Source organism: Trifolium pratense, linkage group LG4 (assembly GCF_020283565.1).
Source record: "Trifolium pratense cultivar HEN17-A07 linkage group LG4, ARS_RC_1.1, whole genome shotgun sequence".
Taxonomy (NCBI): domain Eukaryota; kingdom Viridiplantae; phylum Streptophyta; class Magnoliopsida; order Fabales; family Fabaceae; genus Trifolium; species Trifolium pratense.
The window spans coordinates 51,644,627-51,658,126 of NC_060062.1; the positions used below are offsets into that span (position 1 = coordinate 51,644,627).

General features: G+C 31.5%; 1 protein-coding gene and 1 pseudogene across 2 annotated transcripts; one reads left to right on the forward strand and one right to left on the reverse strand.

Annotated features, from left to right (window-relative positions):
• Positions 1–442: 442 nt before the first annotated feature.
• On the forward strand, positions 443–1,006 carry LOC123881456 (annotated as a pseudogene).
• An 853-nt stretch (positions 1,007–1,859) lies between these two features.
• LOC123881457 (arabinosyltransferase XEG113-like) lies at positions 1,860–8,830 on the reverse strand. 2 transcript variants are annotated; one of them, XM_045930160.1, is made up of 13 exons: positions 8,419–8,830; positions 7,904–8,203; positions 7,572–7,777; positions 7,067–7,172; positions 6,054–6,310; positions 5,742–5,877; positions 5,378–5,472; positions 5,222–5,275; positions 4,156–4,269; positions 3,606–3,704; positions 3,389–3,508; positions 2,442–2,528; positions 1,860–2,332 (listed from the first exon to the last, which is right to left on the reverse strand). In XM_045930160.1, the coding sequence occupies exons 1-13, from the start codon at positions 8,591–8,593 to the stop codon at positions 2,165–2,167; spliced, it is 1,917 nt and encodes a 638-aa protein (XP_045786116.1). In that variant the 5' UTR covers positions 8,594–8,830; the 3' UTR covers positions 1,860–2,164. The 2 variants fall into 2 exon arrangements, with proteins under 2 accessions (XP_045786116.1, XP_045786115.1); XM_045930159.1 differs by having other exon boundaries at positions 5,222–5,472; positions 8,419–8,782.
• Positions 8,831–13,500: the final 4,670 nt, after the last annotated feature.

The following is a 13,500-nucleotide window of genomic DNA, read 5'->3' on the forward strand; positions in this document are numbered from 1 at the left end:
ATTAGTTGTTGATCAATGTTTGAGATTCTAAGTTGAACTAACAATAATAAATAAAATCACACAAAACGTAGGGAAGTGAAATTCCAATTCCAATTCTAATTATGCAATATTATTTTGAACACTAAGCAGAACATGTTATTATTTTTATTATAAATAAAATGCAAGCATCTGATCTATACACATAAAGCTACTGGTATTTTGTCTCTTTATTGTGACAACTAACAACAAAATTTAATTTTATGTCTAAACATGACAAGTTAGGACTCATTGCCTTGACCTCAAAGCAAACCTTTTCTTTTCTTATCTTACTATTTCGTAAGATTTCTTTACCAACAGAAGGAGTTCTCTTACTTTATATATATCCACTAAAATCTTAGTCTATGTACATCAATCATAATTCATTGATTGGAAAAGAGGAGAAAAAGAGAATTGCATAGATACAATGAAAAGTTTTTGCTCCAAAACTTCTTTCCTTTTATTGATTACTCTCACTTTAACCGTTGTGTATTCTGAAGCCCAACAGTGTCGTCCAAGTGGTAGAATCAGTGGAAAAGAAGCACCTTCCGGACAATGCAATCAAGAGAACGATTCAGATTGTTGTGTACAAGGACAAATGTATACAACTTACGAATGTTCACCACCAGTATCTACTTCAACTAAGGCATATGTCACACTTAATAGTTTTTAAAAAGGTGGTGACGGAGGTGGCCCATCGTATTGTGATAATCAATATCATTATGATGATACTCCAGTTGTTGCACTTTCTACCGGATGGTTCGATAATAAGAGTAGATGTCTCCACGATATTACTATAAGTGCAAATGGAAGAAGTGTTGTGGCCATGGTGGTTGATGAGTGTGACTCTACAATGGGATGTGACCAAGACCATGATTACCAACCTCCATGTCGCAACAACATAGTTGATGCCTCCAAGGCAGTATGGGAAGCCTTGGGTGTGCCTCAAAATCAATGGGGTGGCCTTGATATCACATGGTCAGATGCTTGATATATGACTGAGGAATTTGTGTTTTTGTATTGTAATTAAGTGATTTTGTGATCATTAATTTTTCTTTATACACGTTCAATATATATGTTACGATCATCTATTGTAAAGTATGAACTTTTAAACACAATGCTTTTTTATTTGCCTTCTTTTTTCAAATAACAAGAGAGCCAGAACCCAAAACCAAACAAATTATATCTTAATCAAACGAGGAGCAGACACTCAAAAACTATAAGCTAACAATAAATGTCAAATTTTGAGCTAGACAATGCTTAAAAATAATCAAAGAACCACCTCCGTCACACCCCATGTTCGCTAAAACACCTGCACACATATTTGTTTCGCGATATGAGTGACACATTCTAATCTCCCAATCCAATTCAATCAACCTAATAATATGTTGTGAGACCCTCCAACCTTTAACACTCCCACATTTCCTGTTCTATAATGTATTAGCCACCACAAAAGAATCCACATGAAGCTCTACTCTCAAATATCCTCGATCACGAGCCATCCCCTTAATACCTCCAAATCATTCAAGCTTAGATAACTCAAATCCAATGTAAGGGGGAGACATGGGACATACCTTGAGATCATGATGAGTTGTCAGTAGTGCAAATTGTCCATAAATCAGAAGTTAATGAAATCTTAATAGAAAAGTGAGAAACAATTTCATGTGAAGAATATAATAACAGTAAGAAACAATAATACTTGAAATAAAACAATAAAAATAATTGTTAGGGACAAACAAGTACCACCTATATCAAGGCTTATTTCAGCATTATTATTAATAACACATGCCAATAAACAACAAAAATAAGGCTTTATCTGTTCAAATAAATGTGGAAGAGATGAATGATACAAATGAATTTGAATGTCTAGTATTTTACTTTCTTGACAATGCAATATCAACTAGTTTGCAACATTGATAAATTTGATACAGACAAAAAATCTTTCTTATTGCTACACAAGAATCAAATGTCTAATCTCTATAAATATCTTACATTCTCAATATGAAACTGATTCTTTACTTCTGTGAGTATACAATGTTGGTCTTGACAATTAGCTGCAAAACCAAACCGAACCACCTTTGGATTTATCTCTTCATTTTCCCATCCATTATACAGTAGTATTTTAACATACAAAAATAAGAATCTGATCTCAGAAAGGTGGATGATCATCCTCGGGAGATTGAGGAGGAATTGGTTTCCATTCAGGTTTTTCATCCCAATACATATCATAATATATGTGGCCAATAGGTATATCTGGCATACAGCACCATATGCCAACATACCGCTTGACGCGATTTCTGAATCTATCTTCCCTTTCCTTTAAAATATAAAATACAATGCATAAGATAAGCAACACTAACTGCTTTTAATATTTGGTGATAACTGGAAAAGTAAAACTTGGAATGAAAAAAGCAAAATTGTCTTGCCTTATTAGTGAAACCAGTGAATGCATCTTGCACGGAAGATAACTTAATGACTTTTACATCGTTGAATAGTGAGAATACTTTCATAAACTGTACCAGCAAGTAGAGAAGGCGTGTTAAATTAAAGAACACTTAATATAGCACAGATGCCAAAAAAGGAAAAACCATGACTATATTTGTCAAATGAAAGAGTCTCGGCTCCATTGAGACATTTATTAAGCACGATTTCTAAAATCAAGTTTGTGTTTTTTCACAAAGAAAACGTAAGCAGTAACTACCCTTAGTTCCTTATCACAGCCTATGCCAATATGCCATCATAATTTACCCATAAGATTCAATATGTATTAACAAGACGCCGGGGTATTCGTTCAGCCATATTATTATTCTATTGTGGTGTGCAACAGTGCAAGGACAGTAGAAGTAGAGCTAATGTATGATGCACATGAGAAGTCATTAAGAAGTTGTTGAATTCACTGCTAATTCCTAAATTTAGTAATCTAAGATAGTAAAATCAAGATTGCTCCATTAACTTGCAGAAAACAACATGTAACCTGAACACTTCACCAACCTCATAGACATGGATCGTAAAATTAAAGAGAGGAATGTAAATCTTCCCAACTCGTTGGTTGAGAGGAAGTAGCACAAAATACGTATAAAGAGTAGTAGTGTCTAACCTCAAATGTATTCTAGAAACCCTAACACTCACTCCCAAACTCTATTTTCGTAATGCCAAAACTCCTCCCTATTACTTATCCCTTATCATCTGTATACAATCATATGCCACCTCTCTAACTAACTCTGTCTCAAACTAGCTGATTCCAACTAATTGGGTAGGTTACATAATATAATCGAAGTATTCTAAGCGTGTTTCTAACCAGTTCTTTAGTGAACAGAAATCAGCATTAAACACAACCTTAGAAATATAAGCTTGAAAAGAATATCAAATATACCATCTCTTCATTGCTATGCTTTGGAAATTTAAGTACTCCTCCAACAGTGGTATTATATGATCCATCGCAATCTTGAGTTCCTTCTTTACAGAGCTGAACATCAAGCCATGAATTTTTCACCTGAACTCAAGAATCAAGACAAATAAGTTTAAACAAAGTAAATAAATCAATAAAAAAAATTGTGATTAAAGAAACAAGAATCATGACATTTATTCACCTCTGGCGGCAGAGAGGGATTATCAAGCATTGAATACTCTCTAATACCTATTTCAGGGCCAAACTCTTCTTCTGGGAGTTTTTTCAACATGATATTTACCTGCAACATAGTGCATTTCCAAAGCAACATAAGTGACTGATGAAAAGATGGGCATGTATATTAAATTTAAGTCTACACTCTTGAACCTCATGAATTCACCTCATCATATTTCATATTGAATCAAATTAATATTAACATCTCCTAAATCAACTACTCAATCAAATGATATTTTTTATTTCCTTAATTTCTTTAATCAATAATTTTTCCACTTAAACATTAAGTATAATAGAATATTTGTAAATAACCATTAGAACATGAATATTTTTAAAAATTATATTTAGTTTTAAATTTCTACGACTATTAAAATATGATTTTATCATTAATTAAGTGCATGTTTGGATCAACAGGGTCAGTTTAGTAGAATCGTGGTATACCATGGTATAATTTTCCAGATGATCCAAAGTGATAAACAGAAGTAAAAATAATAAGAAACCACTTAAATAGGAAATACCTCAAATACATGGTCCAAAGGACAGAGAAAAGGTTGTCTAGTCATAGATCCCTCCAAAATACCAGGATGGGGAAACCATAGCCTATCAAGCCTGCACCATAGAGGAGGCATAACCTGAACATGCCCAAAGAACTCACATTAAAATAAAAATGTTGAACTTAAAAAGTTAAAATACACTACCAGAAACAAGGCCATCAAACTTAAGAACTAAGTAAGCACCACACTAATTAAGCTAAATCGCCTTCTCCAGCTTTAAATTCCATTTAAAATTGTGTTATCAAACATCATTTCAAATAAAACTGAAAACCGGGAAAGGTAATATTAACCAATTCAACATGTTAAGACGTCAAATACTATATTTCAATATATTTTAGATTGTAGGCAATCTTGCAAGTTTAGTGCCATGGAACCATTGAGCAGAAGTGATGACAGCAGCAGTAACAGTTCTCAGCACAACTTTACAAATAATGATGAAAAAAAAAAGGAGATCTTGTACACAGTTGTAGCTTAGTAATATGAAACAAAAACAGTCATATTTTAGTACCCTAAAACAACAATGACTAAGAAAAGAGATCAGCCTATCACAAATGGCAGTTGATTTATGAACTACAGTTGATAATTTTTCGGAATAAAAAAGAATGACAATTTATTTCAGGATTTCATGGGAGAAGTAGGAATCTTAAGTATAATGTGGTGATCATGACCTTAATCGTTTGTATTTGACATGATAGAGTGATTTCAATCTGTAACGCAACATAAATTTATGGAAGAAGCACGCAAACAGATATTTTTTGGGCACAAAGAGAAATTATATACATTCTTTTGGTATAGATTAAGCAAACTATGCAACTGCACTAAACAATGCACAGTAAATTAAAGTAACTAGCTATTTCTTAAGCCTGATAAACAGTGTTCCACTAGTCTTTTGAATATATTTAATTAGTCTCAAGCCAAATTGTTAATTAACACTCGATACTGGCCATGATAGAGTAAGTGTTTTGACGATGAGACACTTTTATTCAAAATGCAATATAATAAAATCTATGATCCCAGAATTCGTTCTTACCAGTGTTCTGTTCAGAAGGGAAGCAATTGCAAGTGCTGTCCTAATCTGTTTCATCTGAAAAAGAAAGAAAATAAAATGAGTAAAAAATATTACAAAACGCAACATCAAAATTCCATAAAAAAAGACATGAATAGGATCAGGTCGATACGTATATACTTGGTGATTTATAAGAGTAAAATGTGAGTCAACATTGTGCTCCCCGCTTAGCAACAAGCTTTTTGGAATAGATGGCTTAAATGATAAGAGACCCCCTGCAGAAGTTCCCCCAAAAGTTAAGTTGGTGTAACTTCATGCCACAGAGGTGAATAATCAACCACAAGAAGACACTGAAACCAATCTATTGACTTGACATATAAAATTTCAGCATTATGATAGTATAATACAAGATTCAATGTGTGGACAGAGTAGGAACCAAACAAGTATCGCCAAACAGATAATCAGTCTATTTGCACATGTGCATTAAAAAATATTAAGTGGATGATCTGCACACCCAAATTTATGGAGAAACAGGACTAGTTACCAGGAGGATTATAGTATTCTGGTGGATCAAGGAAGAACATGGCTTCTCGTAGTCGGTGGCGCTTTCCTTCGGTGCCTCCATATTGAAATGTCGTGTGTACTGCATATGGCTCCAACCTTAGTTGCTGGTACATAGCCTGCAATCATAATATACAAATTTTCGTATGTCAGACGGGTATATAAATCATTCCTCTAGTCCATTCAAGATCCCTCCAAACAGTTAATTGCTTAAAAGAAAACAAATGAATAACACATACAAAATAAAAGGAAAATATTACAACCAGTTGAAAATTGTTAATTGAAAAGGACCTACCTGGACAAAATATGTATGTCCACTACAGAAGATACTAGCAGGCAAAATTCCCAGCTTCAGTTTTCCATCAAAAGCAAAAACAAATCCGCTGTCATCATCAACAGATGGTCCTAGCTGATTGTGAAGAATATCATTAAACCCACTCTGATCCCATATCTTGTCATCAGCTAGAAGCATTTCTTTCCATTTCTTAACCAAATTCTTGGCAGACTCTGTAGGTCTCCAATGGAAAATTCCAATGTTGTAGGCACCACTAACTGTTCAAGGTGATAGACTATTTCATCAATATACAGTCTTAAGAAACAACTAAACAAGTAAAACAATATGCACAATAAAATGAGAGATAAAGAGAAGGAACAGGTAAGAGCAATGAATTGGTTACTGAGATTTGAAAATGATATAACCAAGCAGAGAAAAATTTCAATAGATTAAGAGCAAAATGTTGCATGCTGGAAATTGATTTGTTAGCTCATATCACGAACCAAATATCCCAAAAGCTTAAATGTTGGGTGAAAGCTTATGAATGGTTTTTTATCTAACTCTCCGACTCAAGCAAAATCCCTTTGGGCATGTGCAATCGAGGCACAGGCCTGCCCTACTTATTGATAAAATCTAACTTCAATTTAGAAAAATGGGGGAAGCAAGGATATAATTCTATGCGACGTGGTCATAGAAGCTATAGTACCTTGTGATGAAACAATCTTAATTTGTTGACTGAAACCGCATGAGTGGTTCTATTACTATATCAACAGTTTCTAATCTAAAGCAAGCCTAATGGGTCAGAACAAGTCTAAAGTGATGCCTTGGAGCTATTATTTGACACAAAAGATGACTACATTTTCAAAGCAGCATTTCCGTGTCCATGGATATCATCTGACTCATGTTGAAAGTTCTAATCTATATAATTCATCAGATACATGGTTCATACAGGAAAACAAATATGCTACAAGAAGTGATATATGAACAGTAAAAATGATAACAGTAAGTTCTCATCATCACTGTATGATATTCACCTTCTTGCCAAATTTCCAATCTGTCATCAACAACTGTTGGTATAACTTGATCACTTGAAGTTAAAATATCTGCTCCTGGATAACGAGCAAGATATGGAAGTGGGTTCTGTTTAACAATTGCATAATTGAAAATATGTATTAGGAATGACATACAAGTTAAATAATCATATTATTGGCTTGAAGACATCTGAAAATACAATTGTGCATAATAAATGTAACCGATAAGAAATCATAATAATTACACTGGAAAATAAATGAGGTAGAGACAAATGATATTAGAAAGGATTAGTGAACTTAAATCTTACAGGAAGTCAGAGAAGAAACTTAGCAAAATCAGATAACTTTATTACTTTCATGATAGAGAAAACAAAATATCCTAGTCACTATAAATTTTACTGCTTCGATCATTATTAATCAAAATCTAAGCAAGCACTGAATCAGACTTATAATTAAAACAGATTAACATCAGAAAACAATAGCATATATATGTAAAATTGAAGTTCACCTTTAACCAAACCATGTCTGTATCACACATCAATACTTCAAAACCAAAAGGCAGAATCGAGTCTAACAAAATAACTTTCTCTCTCCCCATTTTGTGAAATGTTGGAGAACCCCAGCCAACATCTACAGTGCTCATATGGCTGCCCATGTCAAAAACTGGTACTCCTTTCCAATACAGTGCCTCCACTAATTTGGTATCCATTGCACCTAAAAGTTAGATTTCAAACACATATTACAAAGTTGGATATGCATTTCCATCAAGGCATCACTGCAAATCCAAAAACAATAATACACAACAGAACAGGATAGGATAGGATAGGATAGAAGACTGACCAACAAGAAAATTAGAAACTTCGAGATCAGTCAATTTCTTGACCCAAGTCAGAATAAAATCCATGAATGCATAGTTACCAAAGGTCACTATTACAACGTTATCTTTCACCCTTTGCTGAACCAGTTGTTTGGTAAGTCGGAAATCCTTCAAGGGCGGCATTCTTTTATTGGAGGGTGGAATGTCCCAAACAGAAGTTGGCCACACATTCTGTTTCCCTGGTGAAGGAGTGGTGGACACATTTTGCACCTTTTCTGACTGAGAAATGTTGAGTGCTTGTTCTATATGGTGGGGATCCTCAGCTGAAAACACATTTTCAATGAAAAAAGCCATAGGTTAAATCACAAATAAAATAATAATAAAAAAAAAAAAAACCTACTTTCCTTGTTTTTAACAAGAATTAAAAGTTTGTCCTACAATACCATTAGAACTAGTGAATCATCAAAGGTCTCAGCAATACCATTAGAACTATAACATTAAAAAAGAATGATAAGAAAATAAGAATGAAGAAACTTACGAGAGATGGAGGAAGAAAGCCATGCAGAAGAATGAGCAGCAGGAGTGTTACTGGAATAAATAGCAGAAAAAACGTAGAAAGATGAAACCACGATTCCAATTATTACGACACTGTAGATCGTAAGGAATAGTGGTTTCGATTGAGTCAATTCTTCACAACCATTTCTCCAACCCATACTTTTGTTATTACAATAAACGACGCCGTATTCATATCATCAGTGTCATCTTCTCTTTCAACAATAAAATTGAGAATGAGATTGGTAATTATTGGATTGGAAGGAAGGAAGGAAGGAAGGAAGGTGTTTCTCAAAACGGTACTGCTACTATGTTCTGGTCAACTTGTCTCTGCTCAACATTACATTATTAGTAGTATTATTATACTATTACTTATTTATATTATTACAACTACTAATGTTATTTTATTAGTGATTAATAAGATAAGAAACCAGCCATTTTTTTATTTTTTATTTTTATCAACTACTCTGTGATTGAATGTGGATTCAGAACATTTTTGGATCTGTTCATTGCGTAGGTTTATGTGATCCATATTTTTTATTATGTAAATTTATGTTAAACAAAAAAAATGTCTTATGTTATGGTCAGTTTGTTAATAAAAAAAATTTACTGTTAAAAAAAAAAAGAAATTAAAGGTATTATTGGTATTATGAAAGTCCAAACCAAAATTTTTTGTATCCTCTTTATATATTAGTATAGATTTCTATCGTAATCATAAATTTTTATGAATAGGATAGGATTATAGATCGCAATAGTCAACAAGTTTTTTTTTTCAAAAAATCTAAATCCGAATTTAATTTTTGGTGGAAAAACTGGAAATAATTTTTAGTTGCATTTTTCTTTGTCAAGTAGTCTAATGGTTAAAAATATTATGCTTAAAATCGATAAATAAATGATCGGAATTCGAACCCCGACCATCTGTATATATAATGCAATGTTCCTGCCAATTAAAATTTTGAATTACAAGAAATATTTTTCTCTAAAAATTATTGTAGAGTTAATATAAAAAAAAAGAAAAAAAGAATCATTAGTTACATTGGATTTGACATTTGTTGGGTTGACGGGGATTCTATTTGGATTAAAGGTACAGCCCAATAGATAAACCCATTTTTCTAGATAGTTTTTTTTATCAATCGAAAGGTTTGAACTTTGCTCTTTATGACCCCTATACTGCTACCAAGCCTCTAAAATTCAATTTTTCCCTGCTTTGGAAGATAACTTTTAAACGTAGGAGGTTTTGAAAGATAATTTCTAAAATGGTTCTAGAAAATAACTTCAGAAAAGGGTGAGTTTATGTCAATTTTTTTTTAAAAATAATTAGATAAAATTTTACAACTTCTATTATTTTTATCGATAAAAGGAAAATGCTAACGAGTGCCTCCTGGGCACTCTTTAAGCATTTTTTTTTATGTTTCTCTTTAAGTATCTTAAATAATAAGTTTTTTGTGAAAAATTTATGAAAATGTGTGAAGTCAACGCATTGAAAATTGAAATGTTTTATTTTTTTGCATATATTATTTCCTTAAATAAAATGCTTAAAGAGTGCCCCATGACACTCGTTAGCAAGACCCATCAATAAAAAGTGGAAACACGGGAGATGCTAGTGTACTATATTTTTTTGGGTGTAAATAAGGTATCATCTGTATACAATTGTAGAGACTAATTCATCAAGCCTGATGAGACCCGAATGGATGAGAAAGTTTTCTTAAATTTCTTAAAGAAAAGGATAGAAAGTGTACTATATCTATTATTAGATTAGATGTCAAAGTCTTCTAATTGGGGATGACATGTAAAATTTGTAACTTTAGGCTCTTCAAATTGGGCTTTGATAGGAATATGCAGTAGGCCCTAACCATAGCAAAGGACTTTTTAGGCTACATGGACACTTATCATCTTCAAATAGAGTTTCCTTCCCCTCCAACCCTCTCACCCCCTCCTTTTCTATAAACAAGTCTCTTTTGAATTTTTGAAAACACGATTCGAGTTCTAGAATTTGCCCCCCCTATTAATTTAGTCGCCTTTTTTAAGATTTAGCACCATAATTTTAAAACTCATGCTTTTCCATAAATATAAGTCCCTCGAGTTTTCAAAAACATGTTTCGAGTTTTAGAATTCGCCCTTCCTATTAATTTAGTCGCTTTTTAAGATTTAGCACCACAATTTTAAAGATTTCATGTTTGTTTTAATGTATCATGAGACTATTTAGGCAATGCATATATTTTGCATATTAGTTTTGATAAATGTTTCCTACCGAAATACTTTGATTGAAATGCTAAATTGACGGAGGTTTTTTTTAATTTAGAGAACTAAATTATAATTTTGTAAATTGAAAATATTAATTTATCATATATAACCCTTTCTATTTTGAAAACCAAACTGCTGATTCACTCTTTGAACCATGGCTAGTCATCGTAAACATAATATTTTGTGGTATGAAGCCCTAATTTTAACCACTTTTACCCGATTATCTATCTTCTCTAAAATAGGCAATACATCACCTTTAAAATAAGTAATATTAACCATTAATGAATAAATCAACAATTGATATTATAGGTATTTCATAATAGACCATACAACATAACTCGCACATGCAGGTACATGTTCAAATATATACGAACCAAATTTGACAGAAAAAATCCCGCTTTAATCAAGTGCGGGTTCAATTTTTTCCAACTTTTCAAAGTCGAAAATGAGACATAAACCTAAATTCTAATTCTCACAATGAACATATTTTTTATTATTTTTTGGCGAAGAGGCAAAACCCGCTCCCAACCTACACATTACCCTACCAACTTTATTATAATGAATTCTATGTTTATATTATATTATAACAACTATAAGTTCTCTCGCTTTCATTTTAGAAGAGCTAAGTCTTTTCTTCTTCTCAATATGTTTTGGATATGAGAGAGTTGTTATGTTGTTGTCACACTCTCAAGTCAACTGCCAACTAGCAAGTAGACCCAAAAAATGAAGTAAAATTCAAATGGCTAGAATTCATGCATGAATCAATGACATAAAACAAAAAATGCATTTTAATATTTCAAAGTCTCCTCTCATGTGGGGTTTCATACTAACGAGTTTTTCAATTCAAAAACAAAGGCCAAACTCAACCACTTGAGGATATTGAACTTTAGTCATTAATTAAAAATACGATATCCATACTAATTTATTGAGATAGCATCCAAATCTGAAACAAGTGGGAAGAAAGTTGTTTCCAAATAAATATTTGAAATAACAACGTGGATCCATTTGTGGCTCCAATCAACATTTGCATAACTAGTCACACTCAGTCTACTAAATGTTAAGTATATATTTAGATATCTACCAAAACAAATTATTAATATATAATTGTAAGGTTAAAGAAACCTATGCTATTAAGTACGTACTCATAATAACATAATTATGACCGATGCAGAATATAAATTATTTCTTATTGATAAAGAAAATTAAATAAGAGAAGGCACATCGTGGGTTAGGGAGAATCATTAATCTAACTAAGTATTTACAATGAAATTTTCAGATTTTCATCATATCCTTTCAAATCTCTCTCTTAAATTTTGTCTTTTTTTGCATGAGTGGTAGGAGAGATCAAAATCCATAATTTATGTATAATATATTTAGTATGGATATTTTTAGATGAATTCTTCGGTACACATATTATGTGGATATGTACCGATACATTTGCTAAGGTGGATGATTCTGATTGGTTTACAAATAGTATTTATTAATTTTTCTACATTAAATATTATTTGTGAATCAATCTCAATCATTCACTTAAATCATATAGCGGTACATATCCGCATAATATGTGTATCAAAGTGTTCAACTTTTTTTTTAGTCCTGTTTAATTTCTAATAAATTTTAATTGTCATTCTAGTCCACAAATTTATAAGAATAGTCCATGTTTTAAATTTATTTTACAAAAATATATACTTTTAGTCCCTCAAAAATAATCCTTATAAAATATAAATGGTAACTGAATGTGAATAATTTATTTTTAAAAAGTAAATTTAAAAGCCTGTGATTAATTTTATAGACTAAAAACATATTTAACCCCTTATATAATTCTGAATTTAAATTAAAAATCACAACATGAAGGAAAAAATAAATTTGTGTCGTGTTTGAAAAAATAAACAAGCTAGGGTTTTCACATTATGACCATGCGGCAGAATGAAACCGTGTGTACTAGAGTTGAGCTACACAATGGGAGTCAAACAAATATGCAAATTGACATGTCCTTCTTCTTGGTAAATTATTTGATACACATTTATTTAAATATGTACATGTACATTTGTTGAGGTGTACAATTATGATAGGTTCACAAATAGTTTATTAATTTTTCTAGGGAGCTTTTACCAGTACATTAGAGTAATTAATTAATAAACTAACGATTATTTTATAAATAAAAAGATTAATTACCAATTATTGTATTTCAAAGATAATAATTTCATAAGAAAAAACACAATTTCACTGTTTTATAAGCAGTACACTAATATTTTTACATTTTTTCATAAAAAAAAAATTCAATATTGACTATTATATATGAGTGATAAAAATTCAAAAAAATATAAAACTTTATTTTTTTACAATTTTGATAAATAGTATTTAGTTATTATAATATTTTAAATGATAGAAAAATGATTTTTTTTCAAAAAAATATTCATTTACCTAGTAATTTAATGATCAAATGTACCGGTACATTGAAATTTTTCATATGTACGGTAGAATTTCTCATTTTTTTATATTAAATACTATTTGTGGACCTATTAGAAATGTCAACCTCAACAATGTATCAGTACCAAATAAGATGTGTACTAGAGTGTTCGTCGTTCTTCTTTCATTTTCAATAAGTGATTAATTTGAGGGACATCAATTTTACCGTCCATTAGTTAGGGTCAAATTGAACCTAAAGTTTTACTCTATATGTACTAACTTAATTAAAAAACGTCATCGAAATAATTCGAACCTAAAACCTTGTCAACAGTCAATTGATTTAAAAAAATATTTTATAGTGTCTATAAAATAAACTCTCGATCCCCTTCCTCTCATCTCTAAAACCATTCATTCA

What these genes read in the sequence shown, in the direction of transcription:
- LOC123881457 (XM_045930159.1), bottom strand. Translation starts at nt 8,593, where the DNA reads ATGGGTTGGAGAAATGGTTGTGAAGAATTGACTCAATCGAAACCACTA. An exon ending in CCCTTCTGAACAGAACACTG is followed by an intron (nt 4,270 to 5,221) that starts GTAAGAACGAAT and finishes GGGCATGTTCAG; the next exon opens with GTTATGCCTCCTCTATGGTG. An exon ending in TCACTGGTTTCACTAATAAG is followed by an intron (nt 2,333 to 2,441) that starts GCAAGACAATTT and finishes TATATTTTAAAG; the next exon opens with GAAAGGGAAGATAGATTCAG.